This window comes from Coptis chinensis, chromosome 1 (assembly GCF_015680905.1).
Source record: "Coptis chinensis isolate HL-2020 chromosome 1, ASM1568090v1, whole genome shotgun sequence".
NCBI classification, from domain to species: domain Eukaryota; kingdom Viridiplantae; phylum Streptophyta; class Magnoliopsida; order Ranunculales; family Ranunculaceae; genus Coptis; species Coptis chinensis.
The window spans coordinates 84,825,862-84,842,620 of NC_141456.1; the positions used below are offsets into that span (position 1 = coordinate 84,825,862).

General features: G+C 39.5%; 1 protein-coding gene across 2 annotated transcripts; it reads left to right on the forward strand.

Moving 5' to 3' along the window:
• The first annotated feature begins 1,425 nt into the window (after positions 1-1,425).
• On the forward strand, positions 1,426-9,310 carry LOC147525556 (RING/U-box superfamily protein). Of its 2 annotated transcripts, none has more exons than XM_086608031.1 (7): positions 1,426-1,565; positions 1,782-1,927; positions 2,001-2,831; positions 3,193-3,387; positions 3,549-3,703; positions 7,841-7,951; positions 8,912-9,310. In XM_086608031.1, the coding sequence occupies exons 2-7, from the start codon at positions 1,814-1,816 to the stop codon at positions 8,970-8,972; spliced, it is 1,467 nt and encodes a 488-aa protein (XP_086464157.1). In that variant the 5' UTR covers positions 1,426-1,565; positions 1,782-1,813; the 3' UTR covers positions 8,973-9,310. The 2 variants fall into 2 exon arrangements, with proteins under 2 accessions (XP_086464157.1, XP_086464151.1); XM_086608025.1 differs by having other exon boundaries at positions 1,553-1,692.
• Positions 9,311-16,759: the final 7,449 nt, after the last annotated feature.

The window sequence follows — 16,759 nt, forward strand, 5'->3', positions numbered from 1 at the left end:
AATGTGCTGTCGATTGAAGTTAATCTGCTACTCTATGAAATGGGCATCCAATAGGTTGTTCAATCAAAGGCCCATGCACGAAATTCAAGGCCCATAAACTAGTACAATTTTCTAGCTTCCCCCACCCCCGGTTCTTTCATCTAGAGGCGCATATCCAAGTCAACCTTGGTTGACCGTCTTCTTTCCATTGAGTGCTTTTGAAAGTACATAAATGCCCCTTATCCAGTGCAATTACTATAATGATCCTTGACTTGGAGAAGACCAAATTCAAATTTTTTGACATGTGTCATCATCTCGACAAATCAAATAGACAGCCAAAATCAATTTTCTTTAAATCATCAGAACCACGGCGAGTTCAGCGCACCCACATGAAGAATGAGCAAGTTGTTCTAGTACTGATTCTTTCCATATGTTTTTAGTCAACTCAAAGGATAACTATTGCTTGATCTTCAAGGTATGGGAGCCACCTATCTTGACGTTTGCTGAAACAATGTTTCCACTAATATTCAAGACGGATCCTACTTTATCATATTCTCTCTTTGCAACCTTGATTTCAACCTTAACCTTAGTGCGTGTTGCCGAAGTTTTCCTTATTCCATCGGAATCAATTTTTCTTTATGTCTCGGCCTCGACTCTGTCACCTTGACAAATAAGATTGTAGAGGGACCAAAGATCATCATCTTCTTCAGCAACAAGTTTAACCGTGAATTCATCTTTTATAATCAACTTCATCTTGAATGACTTGTTGATCGGCTTCTATGGTGGCTAGTGTTTTGAATAGAGAAGAGATTTGTATTTTTGAGCAAATAGTTGCAAAATACGAAATTGGTATTACGAAATTGGTATTACGTAGAATAATTCTCTGCCAAGAATAGTAAGTTAGTAGGTCGGTTAGTGTATGAAGTCCGTGATTTTAGAAGGCAACTCCCCATCAAACAGACTCGATCATATCATACAAAGCCCTTACTAAGCCACAATTGCACAAATTTTGGGATCTACAAATAGCCTTCATTTCTCTTCAAAAAGATTGTTGGTGTCATTGGCACTATCAGAAAGAAGAATATGCATCTCTTTAATGGTTAGTTTTAAACATTGGAAAAACACTAATGATTTCGGACTCCGGTAAAAAGAAAAAGATTGAATATGCATATCTTTAATGGTTAGTTTTAAACATTGGAAAAATACTAATGATTTCGGACTCCGGTAAAAAGAAAAAGATTGGTAGAGAAAAAAAAGATTTTTAGAGAAAATTGATTTGATTTGTCGAGATGATGACACGTGTCAAAAAAAAAATTGAGTTTGGTCTTCTCCAAATCAAGGGTCATTATAGTAATTGCACAGGATAAACTGCATTTAAGTAGTTTCAAATGCGGTCAGGTTGACTCGGTGGTCCTAGGGGGATAATAATATTACAATATCGGAATATATCGGCGCGATACTTTGCATATTTATCATCACCATCATCATCTTACTCTTTTTCAAAATTCTTCCGTTTGTCCGCATCTGAGAATGGGCATAATAATAATAATAATAATAATCCCGTAAAGGCTGATAATAATAATCAGGTAACACCAACAAACAATCGATGTACCTTGCTTATTATTATTATTATCATTATCAAATCAATTATTAATATTCTCTTGGTCCTCATCATCCATCAGCACATGTCCATTTTCATTTTGATGTACCAATGTACATAATCTGGACCAGCCTGTTTTCTTTATTATTTTATTATTATTATTACTTGAGATTAATACTAGGGTTTCATTCATGATGGGCAGCGGTTGCATCATTATTTAAAAAGAAGAAGAAGATGGGATCCAGCACTAGCAAAGATGCTTCTTCTTCTTCTTCTTCGGTTGTTCGATCGATGGGGACTCGGGTTCTCCACTCTTCTTGTCTTGGTTTATCTCATGATGATCATCTCGTAAGTGTTTATTTTTTTTTTATTTTATGTCATTGGAGAAACTAACTAACTGATGAAAAATGACAATCTCTAGGTGAAAGAAAACGATAGTTTGACATTGAAGAGCCAGCCTTGTAGAAAGGTCAAAGATGATGGAGATAGAAGCTCTACAGAAGCCTTGCCAGCTCCATCTCTGATTTCGTCTACTCGGTTGCGTCCTCGTTTTAGTTTCATTCCAGCCAATTTTACTTTTAGGCTCAGTAGAGCTGCTAGTTTGGGATCGTCAAGGACTTATTCTCTCTTCTCTAATGGTGTCAACACCGCTAATGCACAACTTCCTCGTGTACATTCAAATCCCTCAGACAACTGTGATTCGCTTCCTGTAACACTAGACGTTGATGACTCAGTTCATCCACTGAATGATGAGATTGTTTCTAGCCAAGGTGTTGCAAGTAATAATGAAAACAATCTTGGAGATGGCGATACTTCCAGGAATAGTATTGACATTGACTCTATTGGTTCAAGACGTGCTAATAGACGACTTGGAGTTCGGGAACCTGTGGAGAGGAGTGTTCGTTTCAGCCGAACCCTTAGTGTCGGCAGACTGCGTGACCGAGTCCTTCGCAGGTCTTCTTTTACTGATGGATTGTTTGGCCGTCTGCAAGAAGACAGGGAGGTGCGAGATTCTAGTCAGGAGAACGAGAGGCAGGTGTGGGATGGAATGTCAACAACACTCGACTCTGCTGATGGCAATGCTGAAATCTCTTCAGCATCATCTAGTCATCCTCTGTCCAGTACGTCTACCTCTATGTACAACAGCCAAGATTATGAGCTGGAGACATCACGGCCAAGAGAAGCTAGATATCATGATATAATGGAACACAGAACAGACTTCCTTGAGAGGAGAAGAAGAATAAGATCTCAGGTTGGTAGGCTATATCATTTGATAAACATGAGATGAAATATGCATGGTCAGTATAATTGTTTACAAAAATGAAATACCATAGCTGTTGTTTTCATGACAATGTAGCTCCCACCATATGCAGTGCTGCCTGATATACTTGTTTTATGAGTTGATGATAATGAATTGTCCCGTCTGCCTAATCAGTGATGTGTAGTACTCAACCTCGATGTGCCCTCATTTATGCATTTGCAACCCATACCCTTATTAGTTTGTTTGCCCATTGATGTTGGTCATATGAGCTTAAATTTGAGATTTCTGGTTTCGTCTGGTAGATTTTTAATTTGTTCATTTTCTTAAGTACAGAATCTCCTTTGGTTTGCAGGTTCGTGCACTTCAGAGGCTGGGTAGTCGTTTTGAGAATTTATCTGGACATGAAAGGTCATGTATATTGGCCGGTCAACATAGATCTGGCCGCTGCACATGTCGAACGAGTAACCGAACCAGAAATCCGGATGATGACACAAGTGCTGGAGCTAGCATATCAAGAATCGTAATGTTAGCTGAAGCTTTATTTGAGGTAACATAATTGTTTTCTCATTGACTGTTTTGTGGTAATTTTGCCATTTAAGTCTTTTTTGCTTATACATTTTCATTCACTTATTTAATTAGACCATGATTCCTATCCTTCTTGCTGTATTGTTGGATACTGATTAAAGCTACCATACATATTGTAAATAGGTTCTGGATGAAATTCACCAGCAATCTGTGGTTTTGTCATCCCGTCCTTCTGTGTCTTCACTTGGATCTGTTCCGGCACCAAAGGAAATCGTGGAATCCATGCCTGTGAAGATATTTACAGACTTGCAAAAACATCAGAATGAAGATGTTGCGCAGTATGTACTCATCTTTGACTCATTGTTTTACACTTTTACTTGCATGTTCCTGTAATTTATTGTTGGATAAACTTAGTTCAGATCAATTTACTTAAATAGGGTTTTATAGGATGGATTGGTGATTTGCGAAATATTTAATGCGAAAAGATTGCACAAAGAGTTTTTGGGTGAAACAGAAGCAACCACATTACTTCTCCTAGGGACATAAAATTGGAAAAAGGGGAAAAAATACCTAAGAGTTATATCCAGTGAAGAGTGACTATCTAAACTAAACTATCTAATTCGTTAATCATAGCTGGTCACCGAAGTTCGATGTTTTTGTTTTGTTTTAGTTGGCAATGACTATTCAGGTTCACAGTAACAAATTAATTTGTTTGCCCTTTTTTGTTATGGTTTCTTGGTTTTCTCTCGAGCATTGCCACTATTACCACCATTTGTTGTCCCTCAATGCCACCACCATTTCTACCTTGAAAAGAAACATCTTCATCCTCCTTAACCACCTAGTTGTTTCCTAAACCCAAAATAATTTTCAAGTAGATCAAAAGTCGAGAAGATTTAGTAGACTTCTTCCTATTCATATACTCTTTCAATTTGTTCACCACTTCAGAAGTATGTTATTACATTTGTAAAGCCTGTTGGTAATGCAGATTTAAACTGGCGAAAGCAACAATTTAATAATATTACACTTTTAACAAATAAATCAAAAACCTAAATAAAAGTCACTCATTTATTTCTCTCTATAAATTTGTAAACATTAACTTAAAATCCAAAAACTGAATAACCGTAAAGGTTGTTAACTATACATAATTTGGGCAAGAAACTAACTTCAACAAGGAAACCGATTGAACCTAAAATAGAAATTACTAAAACAATAGACAAGTCAACCAGCCCATGATGGACACACTGGCAGCATCCAGCAGCATCTAGATGCACACATCATTAGAACTATGGAGCACCTCTTAATTGTCATGGCTAGAACCTTGCACACTATGCTCTGCATCAGTTGGTTATCCAATCAGACTTGTTTAAATCGAAATATCCCAACCTTCAAGGTATTAGAAGAGAATTTGCAAGCCACTTCCACTTCAACCTGTTGCAACTCACTTCCATCAACTTGTTTGTGGCATTTAGGTAATCATGTAGCCAAAAATCGCCAACAATGGATAATGCATCTTGAAGACTTATGATGCATACGGGTTGGATGGATCTTGATGCACCACTTACTATCCCATTAACCCCATGTTTTCACTATCACTTGTTCCTCAAACTGCCAAAGCCAGTGTTTAAAATAGGGCGTTGATGCTCGCCTTAAAGTTTCACACCTGAAATCGCATGAGGCTATAGCCTCAAAGGTAGTCCAAGAGGCTTCACTTGTTTGAGCCTCGAGCCTTTCATTATCCTTAATGGCAGGGGATAGAAAATTGAGTAGAGTTGGCTTCTTTCATTCATACCAAATGTTGTATCTTATATTTTACGTCCGGAGTTTGTTTTTACTTTTTTATCCATAATTTCATGACATGTTATATCTCATAGTTTATTTATTTATTTGTTTAGTTATTTGTTTTATTTATGTATATTTTTTGGATTTTAAGGGCACTTTTTTGGACATCGCCCCAGTCGCCTTTGAGGTTCACCCTCTAAGTGGCTTGCCACCTCAAAGCTCTTATGCGTTTTTTAAACATTGGTCAAAACCTTTCTTAAAAGACGGACTTTCTTGAGTAACTCGCCTAATGTTTAGGCGCAAATACCAAAGACACTCAATTGTTTTTATTAACGATACTAGAAAAAGATGAATGCAAGTGAAGTGAGGATGATAGTAGTGAGACTGAACATGGATGAATGCTACTTACTTACCCGGGAAGTTGAGAATCCTTAATCCAATATCATTTTCGTAGTTCAAGAGGAAGGTGAAGGCCTCTAATATAGATGAATTATACGAGAGGAATTAGAATCATTCTAAATCTTCTGTTGCGAATAGTTATCCTGCTATCTTTTGATACTCAGATGGGATAGAAATAGAACTTGTATTTGAATAGGAAACTACCTCTCAAGGAGTCATGCTGCTGCTGTTTAGAAATCATTCTGAACATATGTGTCATGTAGTGGGAACGGGTTATGTTAAACCGGTTAATCATGTTGTAGGTTGAACCATTGGGTTCAGCCCTACGGATCCTTAGTTATATGAAAATCATTATTTGAGCCTCAACTAGGGCCCATTCGATGTAGATTCGAAATAAATTGATCGGGCCTCTGATGGTACAGCCCAAATATCCATTTTTTTCTCTGTTTACAGGGATAAAGCATATTCTATTTTCTAGGTGGATTTTGGAACTTATTTATCCCTAGCCCACAATATCTTCTCATTGTGGTAGCGACACCTTTTGGAATTGTTAGTAGAATGATGATGGTGTTTAAGGTGGAAGCAACTCAAGCAAGTTCTTCATCCATCCTTGAATAGATGTTAAATTGTTTAATAGACCTAAGACATGCAATTTCATTAGAAAAGTGTGTGCGTGTGCGTGTGTGTGCGCGCATGCGTGCGTGTCCACGTGCCTCAAGCTGTCAAGCACGTGGATGAAGCCCAGGACTTGGTCACATTTGCTTTTTACCTCCTTTTCTTTTTGATGTGAGCCACTTTACTGATGTGAAGATGAATCCATGGTTGAAGTCTTTTTGGTTGGGGAGAACGATGTGATGCATAATAGGTTAATTATCAAGTATGTTGCACATGCCCCATGGTCAAACCTGTCCAAGCTCCATGCATCCCAATTAGGATAGTTAGCAGAATATATCTTATGTTAATTGCCAAATTAAGTTAGTTTTGCTTAGTAGATTTTTGGATCCTAGTAGAACATGGTTTCCTGGGTAGCAAGAAATCCAAGTGTTACAATTAAGGAGCTTGTGTATTAGGAGAAGACAGTTGTTAATATATGAAGATCTGAAAAATCAACGCTTTTTTTTCCAGGGTAAAACGAGAAACTATATGCCATATGTTAATGAGATTACTATAGCACGTATAAAATGTAGTGAGGCTTAAGGTTTTACCTTCCAATAGACAGGTAAATAGCAATATAGCTTGTTCACAAGTATTTAACTTGTCAAATAAGTCTCAAACATAGACACTAGACGGTAGACACTCACTGACCCTTGGGGGATTCAGGATTATTGAGCCGAGCTTCACTATGCTCAAGCTTGGCTCATATATTATGAAGGAGCCTGAGCCAAGCAATTAGTGAATCAAGCTAGTGTAGCTTGGCTATTTACACTGTGGGGCTAGTATTTGAGCTGAGCCTCAAGCTCAAGATTGGCTCATATATTAAATGAAACTCGGCTCGAATTCCACCCCTAACTGACTCACTCCTAGACACATAGTCATGGACATAATGACATAAATACACTAGTTGACTTAAAATAATAGACTCAATACTCATAGTTAAGTTGTCAAAAAAGTGGGAAAAAATGGGAAGTAAAAAAAAATGGTTTGGCTGGCGTAAAACCCGACTTCCAATTATGCTGAGCCTCACTAAGCCTCAAAACACATGCCTCACACCATTGAGGCTGTAGTCTTGCTCTATACATATATAAATTTGTAAGGCTTAAGCCTCAAGGCACAAAACCCCTAAAAGGCTTAAGGTCATAGGGGTGCACAGATATTTACTTATTTTAATATGTAGTTTCGATGTTTAGAGGAAGAATCTCACCATTAAGTTGTTTTTCTCTCCAACTGTAACTGTTTACTATAGGTTCTTTGACCCATGTAGAAATTTTGGATTTGATTACTTTTTTGTGGATATAATCTCTTCATCATATGTATCATCTCCAAGAAAAATCTGGACTGTTCCAGAATTTCTAACCCTCCTGAATGTAGCTCCACTTTAATGGGGAGGAATAAAAATTTATGACTTGTCTAATCTTTCTATGTGATGATCGATATGGTTAGAAGATGATATCAACAAAATATAAGGCAAAAGGGGAATTTTTACATGTCAAACAGCGAAGAGTAACTGTTTGTAGTACAAATAATAATCTGTACCTTGTCCTTATTCAACAAAACACATAGCTGCAATATCTTTTGTTGCCACCTGTGTTCATAACTTATCTTAGCATTCTCTAATTTTAACTTCTTTTGATGATCAGATGTTATATATGCCTCGTGGAGTATGAGGAAGGAGATTGTATGCGTATCCTACCTTGCCATCATGAATTTCACAGGACTTGTATAGACAAGTGGCTAAAGGATATCCACAGGTACTAGGTGGCAAATCTCTCAGTAAATTATTTCTCGAGACCGTGACGTATATGCACTTGACCTCTTATTTTGTGTTTGATTTAATCAGAAATAATAAGAAAATGTTTCATATACATCAGTGTGTTGGAAGTATGGTAATGATGTTTTTTGGATATTTAGGTTGCAGGACATTCCAAAATTATTTATGAAGTTTGCCTCATGTTGTATGTAAGACACAGGAAATTCTGCGTGCCTTCAGGCACTTGTGACAATTAGCAATTTTGCATGCCTCCAACATGCCTGTTTCTGGGTCACCCAACAACTCTTTCAGTTTCAGACATTGATATTGTGATTTGGTATCATATGAGGGATCCAAATAGTTTTCCCACGCTAGCCATTTTTTCAGAAAAAATAGTTGGTAGATAATAAGCTAATATTTAAAAGCTTTATGAATTATAATTTAAAAATACAAATCCGTTGTTTTGCTTTTGACATTTATTTTTTGGCTTATTGGCTTTTTCCTTAATCCATGAATAACCAATATTTCACTCGAGAAGGTTGCATAGCAAAATGTCCCATGATAGAATGGATTGAGATCTTGTAATTAATTTGAATTTTGGATTGACAATTTTTATACTTGAATGAAGTTCATGGTCTGATTGCATAGAATCATTGTTGTTTAGGGTTTGAGTATATAAACAAAATCTTGATACCCTACATAAAAACGATTGTTATATTGAATGAAGTTCATGGTCTGATTACTTGAAAGCTTTGTTGCTTGGGGTATGGACATTCTTCATATTCTGCATCCAAACTTTTCGACTGGTTTTGCATCTCTACATACTTTCTGATTCGTTCATACTCTTTCCTTCATTTCTGAGTTCTGACCAAGTAATTATTTTTTATTGCTTACCTTATTAGGTTTCATCTACATTAAACTTTATATCAGAAGTGTTTAATTTTTCTTTTTCTCATTTCAGGGTCTGTCCTCTGTGTCGTGGAGACGTCTGCAAATCTGAGTCCTTGCCTTCACAAAATTGAGGAGACAGCATTAGTGCATGCATTCTGTTACCTGAATACCAGGTCTCTTTTGGCCATGTACTTCGCGATATATTCGAAAACGACGGTTTCTGGTTGTGGGGTTCTGGGGATGTTCATCTTTGCCAGTTGTATCTTGCTTGCCTCTGTCTATTTGTTTTGGCATAGATACAACTACTGGCCCAGGTATCAATGGAGTTAATTATTTGCCCAGTGCCATTGCTGCGATGTAAGAGCCTTGGAACATGTATAAGAGATTCTCCATTCTTTGTTACAAATATGAACAGCATGGAAGCAATGTCATCTCAAAATAATGTATACAACAATGTTGTTTTCGTGGATGTACCTCACGTAACTTGTTGCATTGACGTGCACTTGTGTGAAACACCAATTGTTTCCACTTTCAAGTATGATAGGTTTCCTGAACAAGACACATATAGTGAGTTGTTCACTGGGTCCGTGTTGTGGGCATTGAGTATTTTTTTTTTTTTTTTTTATCATACTTATATTATCATTTAAACCAAAAGAGCAAGAACCACGCATTCTTACACAACCATAGGCCTACAGTTTTTTACTAACAAACAACTTGGAAGATCTGCGAGGTCTAGCTGTTGTCTTGCCCAACTGGCTAGCCTGTCCGAGTCCCCATTTACTGATCTACTTATCCACCTAAACATCCAGGAACTGAAATCTACCATTGTTTGCTTGATGGCTTCTCCTACAGCTTTCCATTCCCATCTGCATCTATCCTCTTGTACTGCCCCTATGACTTCCTTGTTATCTCCTTCAAACACAAAATGCTGCCTATCCATTCTTTTTGCCAACTCACTTGCCACTTCAGCTGCTTCCATTTCAGCTTCTGCTGGATCCATTGCCTTGAACCTCCTCACCGCAGCTCCAATGATATTTCCTTCATTATCTGTTGCTATTGCCCCTGCTCCAGCCCAGCCTGTTTTTCTGCAATAGGATGCATCAAACCGAATTACAACACTATCATTATGTATGACAGGGAAATTAAAGTCTATACTATTGCTGCCACTAGATGAGGAGATATTAGGGATAAATGATTCTTCTCTGAAGGCCTGATAGCACTTGTCTGCTCCTACTTTGCTCTCCCTGATCATTCTCTCTCTATTTGCCTTTCTCTTCTCAAACTTGAGCTCATTCTTGGTTTTCCAGATTTGGTGGAGCAAGAACACTATATGTGTGCCTGCCAATCTTTTTTCATGCTCAGCTGAACAGCACCAGGTCATAATGAGGTCCAGTCTGTCTCTAAGCGAGAGCTGCTGTTCCTTATGTATTCTTGTTCCCACTTGTGAGCCAAACCACAGTGCTCTTATCTAGTCACAATTGAAGAACAAATGTTCTGCACTTTCCATCTCTTTGAGACAAAATTGACAGGAAAAGTCCCCAGCCATTTTCCTTTCAGCAAGGATGTTTCCCATAGGTAACATCTGCATACATTTTCCAGATGAAGAGCTGAGTTTGAGCTGGGATGGGAGCTCTCCATATTTGTCTCAGGGTGAGAATGTTACAACCAGAGTTCTGGCCCATCTCATCCTTAGGGTTTAGGTGGTGGTAAGCTGACTTTACAGTCATTTTACCATACCTATCATACCCCCATCTCATCTTGTCTGCATTGTTAACTTGTGGTCTCACTTTGATCTCTAAGACCCTTGCACATACAAAGGGGTCCAGATAAAGGCTCAGCTTTGCTTCATCCCACCCACTCTTATCTCTTTTAAACATATCTGAAACTTTCAAGGTATTCCATTCAGGAGCTTGCACTCCTAACTCCTCCAGGGTAATGGGTTTATTGTTACACTTGATCCAGGGGTCATGCATGACTGAGGTAGACTCACCATTGCCAATAGCCCATATCAGCCCCCCCCCACTGATATCATTGAATGTATTATGAACCCCTTTCCAAAAAAAAGGAGGCTTTATCAGGGGGTTTTTTCCTATCCCCTATCCAGTTCTTCCCATATATGTTGAACATTGTTCTTGTCCACAGGGATTTGATATCTGTGGCAGCTTTCCAGGGAAGCTTAGCTAGCATGGCCTTATTCATGTCTCTTGCCTTCCTCAGGCCCAAACCCCCAACATCTTTGGGTTTGTAGATTTGATCCCACCCCAAGGTGTGGATACTTTTAGAGCCCTCCTTTCCAGACCACCAAAACTCTCACATGCCTTATCCACTTTATTACACACAGAGACTGGGAGTAGATAAGTTGACATGGCATATAGGGGAGTGACCTAGATCACAGCTTGGATCAGAGTGGTTCTTCCAGCTTGTGATAGGACCTTGGCTTTCCAGCCTCTAATTTTATTATGGATTTTGTCTACCAGATAGTCAAAGTCCTCAAACCTTTTTCTGGTGAGCATAATGGGAACCCCCAGATATTTCTCTTTTGGGGCAAAGTTTCTCACTTTCCAAAACCTTTTTAGCTTAATTTTCTGTCTGAATGACACATTCCTACTAAAAAAGATGCTGGATTTTTCATAGTTAATCTTTTGGCCAGAAGCCTCACAATAATCATCCAGAATCCTCTTTAGATTTCCACTTTCCACCATGGTAGCTTTGATGAAAAGGATGAGATCATCTGCATGCAACAGATGTGTCAAAGCAGGAGATGCTCTTTTTATCTTGATCCCATGGATCCTATCTTCTTGCTCTGCCTTGGCTACCATCCTGGATAAAGCCTCAGACACTAGGATAAAAAGGTATGGGGATAGGGGGTCTCCTTAGTCTGACCCCTCTTTCAGGGACAAATCTATCCAGAGGTGATCCATTCAGCATAACCTGAAAGGATACAGTAGAGATACATTGTTGTACCATATGTCTCCACTTCTCATGGAACCCCAATCTCTCCAAGATGTTATCCAGAAAAGACCACTCCACTCTGTCATAGGCTTTGGCCATATCAAGCTTAAGAGCCAGCCACCCATTATCCTTACCTCTCATATTCTTCATATTATGGAAAACTTCACTAGCTATCCCCACATTATCCCCAATGTTTCTGCCTTTGATAAAAGCCCCTTGGAAAGGGGAGACAATTCTATTCATAAGGCTTTTCAGCCTATTCGCCATAATCTTGGATATAATCTTATATCCAAAATTACAGAGACTAATGGGCCTAAACTTGGAGGCATGATCAGGATTATCAATTTTGGGGATCAAGGTGAGATGTGTCTGGTTCATCTCAGGATTAAGGTTTCCTTGTATGAAGAAGTCTTGCACAAAAGCAGTAACATCTGGACCTATGATGTCCCAGCATTTTTGGTAAAAAATGTCTTGGAACCCATCAGGTCCAGGGGCTTTATGACTGCCCATCTTCTTAACTACAGCCCAGATATCCCCAATATTGGGCACTGCAGTCAGGATCTCATTCTCCCTAATAGTGATACATGGTTGAAACAGATTGAGGATGATATCATTTCTTTCAGGCTGGTCTGAGGTGAAGATCCCCTGGAAATATTGATTTAGGGATATCCCCACCTCATGCCTTCCTTCTCTCCATTCTCCATCAGCATCCCTAATCTTCTCAATGGTGTTCTTCCTTCTTCTATAAATGGTGAAGATATGAATTTTTTTTGTATTCCTGGCACCATCCTTAAGCCAAGAGTTAGAGGATTTCTGTTTCCAAAAATCCTCCTCTTTGTTATACCACTCAAGGAGCTCCTCTTTGAGATCTTTAGCTCTGCTGTAGTTAGCAATGCTGAAAGGCTTAGCCAGCACAGAGTCCAACTTAGCTTGGGTAGCCTTAATGTTTGTAAAAATATTACCAAAGACATGTTTGTTCCACATGGTCAGCTTATTCCTAGTTTTTTCCATTTTCTTTAGGAGGTTGATATCTGGGATATCCAATGATATCGAATTCCATGCTTCCTCTATAACCTCTATACAAGTCTCATGATTAAGCCACATATCAAAAAACTTGAAAGGTCTGGGTAACTTCTCTTCAGAATTGTTTAAATTTATGAACAAAGAAATATGATCAGAGATAGCATTCGCCCAAGTTCTGACTTGGGCTTTAGGGAAGGCCCCTAGCCACTCCGGGGTAGCTAAGGCTCTGTCTAGCCTTTCCAGAATGTGATTCTTAGGTTTTCTATTGTTACTCCAGGTATATTTGGGTCCTTTGAAACCCAAATCGACTAGACCCAAGTCATTTATTAAGCTATTAAACTCCTGCATGCTTTTAGTTAATCTACTCCTACTGCCAATCTTCTCATCCAAGCTAGATATGGCATTAAAATCCCCAAAAAGGCACCAAGGACCTGGAACTAGAGGGGCAACCTCCTTTAGTTCAGTCCACACTTTATGTCTATTGTGGGCTGTTGGTTCCCCATACACAAAAGTAAAGAACCAAGGCTCCTTATTGAAATAATTTAAAACTTTACCTGTAATTTGGTTGCGAGATGCTCTTAGAATTTCCAACTTCACATCTTCCTTCCACAAAATAGCTAGCCCCCCACTTAACCTTTGGGATGGCACCGCAAAAACACCACTGAATTTCAGCTTCTTACCTAGCTTATTTACACTTTCCTTAGTAGCTTTGGTCTCGGACAAACATATTATATCTACACTGAACTTTCCTATCTGGTCCTTTAGTTGTTGAACTACCGTGGTGGTACCGATCCCCCGACAATTCCAGGCTTGTATCGTCATGGAGACTGAGGTGGCTGTGTTGGGACAGCCACCGCGAACCCTGGGAGAGGTGTTTGCAGACTCCCACTGCTCAGAGCATTGTCTTTCTTTACCATATTCTGACCTTTCCTATTCTGAACTTTTTCTTGGTCTTCATGACTATCCCCACTGTTCTCAAAGCTCTCCCTGTTGGGTTTCCCATCCCCACTCTTTCCGTCAGATTCTGCTTCATTCTTTTTGCCTTGCTCCTTAGTACCTTGGTTACTTCCTTTTTCATCTTGGATTTTTATTACCGTGGAGTCGTCTATGGCTAAAGGCTGAGGTTGAAAAATTATAGACCTGGCCTCACTTCTATTAGACTCATACCCTCCCTTTCCTGGCTGCCTTGGATAAGATCCAAAGGGGCATACCCTACAGAGACTTCCTCCTGTGATTCATTTGCAAATTCCTCCATAGCCAGATTCTCCTCCTCATATGGTTCTTCTTCCTCATCTGTAAAAGCATCGGATGGGATATCTTCCTCTGGGATTTTCGGTCCCCAGCCCTCTCCTGATTGACCACTTGACTCCATAGAGAAGGTTGGTGTGGCTGGATCCCTATATTCTCTTGAATCACTTGACACCTCAATAACCGGTGCATCTTCTGGGATCAGTAAATGCCCCAAGCCTTTTGCTCTTAGATCGTCAGCCTCTCTCTTAGCTTTCTTCGATTGTTTAAGAGCCAGTCTCTCACTATGTCTGTGCCATCCATCATCATCCATTGTTGCTTTGTTAGTTCCTACCCCACTCACTGACTTCCTTTTACTTCCTACACTGAGCTTCTGTATATCTTGTAGCCCCTTTTTTATTCTCCCCTTTCTGGAACTTTTTGAAACCAAAACTTTATGTCCTCTCCCTCGATTAGGTAACCCAATAAACTGAAACTTTGGGTTCCCCAACTCCACAGATGCAAGCGCATGATCTTCCCCATTCTTAGCAAGAAAATCAAGATTTGTAATGATGTTTTGGGGAAAAGGTTCACCCAATTTCGGCGAGGCGTGATACTGTCTCTGAACTTCTCGATCTCCAAAGCACCCACTCTTAGCCTCTATTATTCCTAGGTCTCCAGATAGCCCGCTCCTATCTCCCCATACCTTATCCTTTCCCTCTTCCGGCCCTTCTTTGGTATTTGAGCCTAGGCCTGGATCGTGGGCTTGATAGCCTGATTCACTTTCCAAGTCCATCTGGTTTTCTCCAGGGGTCCAACTAACAATCATCCAAATTATGGGCTTCTGTCTCGAGACCTGGTTTAGGCCCACGATTCTGCTCCATGTTGCCACCTCTCTTCTCTAGACCTGAGCCAGCTTGGGCTATATCACTGGTGACTGGGCCTCCATCTAAGGTTTTCGAATTTGAACAAGCTTCTGACCTTGAGTCTCCAACGATCACTGACACCCTTAGCACTGCCTCTGATCTTTCCGTTCTGACTTCTGTCTCTCTGACATCCCTCTCTTCCGTGCCTCCTCTACTAACGTCTACCACCCTCTTTTCCGGCAGAATTTTGGGGGGTGAAGCTAGAGTACCTCTATTAAGCCAAGGACGTCTCACCGGTGTAGCCCTATTTTGAGCTGGGATCTGATCTGGCCTGGGTTTCTGTGGGGAGCCAGAGATCAAGATGCTTGTTGGCTCGGCATTGGCCACCCCATTGTAGAACACATTTGCTCGGAGCATAAAGGAGAAATTATTTTTGATATCTCGAGGTGAACTTCCAAGTTTGCGCATCTCCATGCCATATGCTGCTCTCTTGCTACAGAAATGTATGTCATGGCCTATGCATCCGCAGAAATAACAGAAGATTTCTAGCTTTTCATATTTGAATGAGACTTGAAACACTTCCCCCTCCTCTGTGCATAGATCCATACCTTTCAGCAATCTTTCCTTTATATCCAAGCATACTCTGACTCTAGCCACCGGGTATTTGAATTCAGATCTGCAAGTCATATCAACCTTCTCTTTACCCATGCTTGCTCCCACTAACCTGATATTTTCTTCGTTAATCCGGTCACTTGGTAGACCAGAGATCTGAACCCAAAAGTCCACCCAATCGAAACTCTGTGAAGTGGTAACCGAATTGGTTGTGACATCTTTCTTGACCGAGAATATAAATTCTTGAACCACCCAAGGTCCATTGCTCATGACATGTTCAAACTCTTCCTCTTTGTCAAAGTCAAGCTTGTAATACCCTTTGGATATCATATCCAATTTCGTATTTCCCACTGTTTGCCAGCTTTGGTGCAGGTCATCCGCCATATCTTGAAGTGAGATCGTTCTTCCACCACCATACCACTTTCCCATCATGGTTTTGTTTTCTTGGTGGCATTGAGTTACGGAAATATCTTTGGCGTAAACCATTTCTCTTCTTTTTGGATGTATTAAGAATTTTTATGAGAATAGTTTGTGCTCTATGTATATGTATTCAGTTGTGTCTAATAAAAAAGATTTACTGTATTACCGCACAAGATTAGTTACACACGCGGGAACGTGAAAAGAAGAAACTGATTGCAATTGGTGAATGTTCCATAGGTTCAATGATTTATGATCATTACTCAGACATACTTAAAAACAAATGGTTGTTATCAGCTTTCTTGTTCCCTTCTCTCCCGAGCCCCCTATTCTTCTCCTAAGCTCTCTCGAGTTACAGTACCTGCTCTGCTCACCACACTGCGAAGCAGTAGTGTACACTTAAAAACTGACTTTTCGAAATAATTAGATTTCCAATAATCAGGTCAGGAATTCTCTTAAATAATTAGTGTTTCCAATAATCAGGTCTTGTCACAGAATTCTCTTAAACCATGAATTGTCTTATAGGCCGGACATGTCATCATATATCTCCAATGGGGGTGTCTTGACTCCACGTAGGTGCCATTATTTAATGTTATATAGTGTCTTGTCAATATCCACCATTTAGGAAGAGTGTAAAAATAGTTTTAAACTTGCCCAAGACCATGTAATAAGCATAAATGACGAAGTTGTTCAAGACACTATATAGGCTGTTCAAGAGAAGGCCTGTTCCAATCATCATCATCATAAAAAAAATAAAAAGTTTCCATAGGAACCAAAACATGCCAAAGGCACACAAGGCTTGGATAATGTCGAGTTGGTAA

What these genes read in the sequence shown, in the direction of transcription:
- LOC147525556 (XM_086608025.1), top strand. Translation starts at nt 1,665, where the DNA reads ATGTCCATTTTCATTTTGATGTACCAAT. An exon ending in TTTCATTTTGATGTACCAAT is followed by an intron (nt 1,693 to 1,781) that starts GTACATAATCTG and finishes CATGATGGGCAG; the next exon opens with CGGTTGCATCATTATTTAAA. An exon ending in TATCTCATGATGATCATCTC is followed by an intron (nt 1,928 to 2,000) that starts GTAAGTGTTTAT and finishes GACAATCTCTAG; the next exon opens with GTGAAAGAAAACGATAGTTT.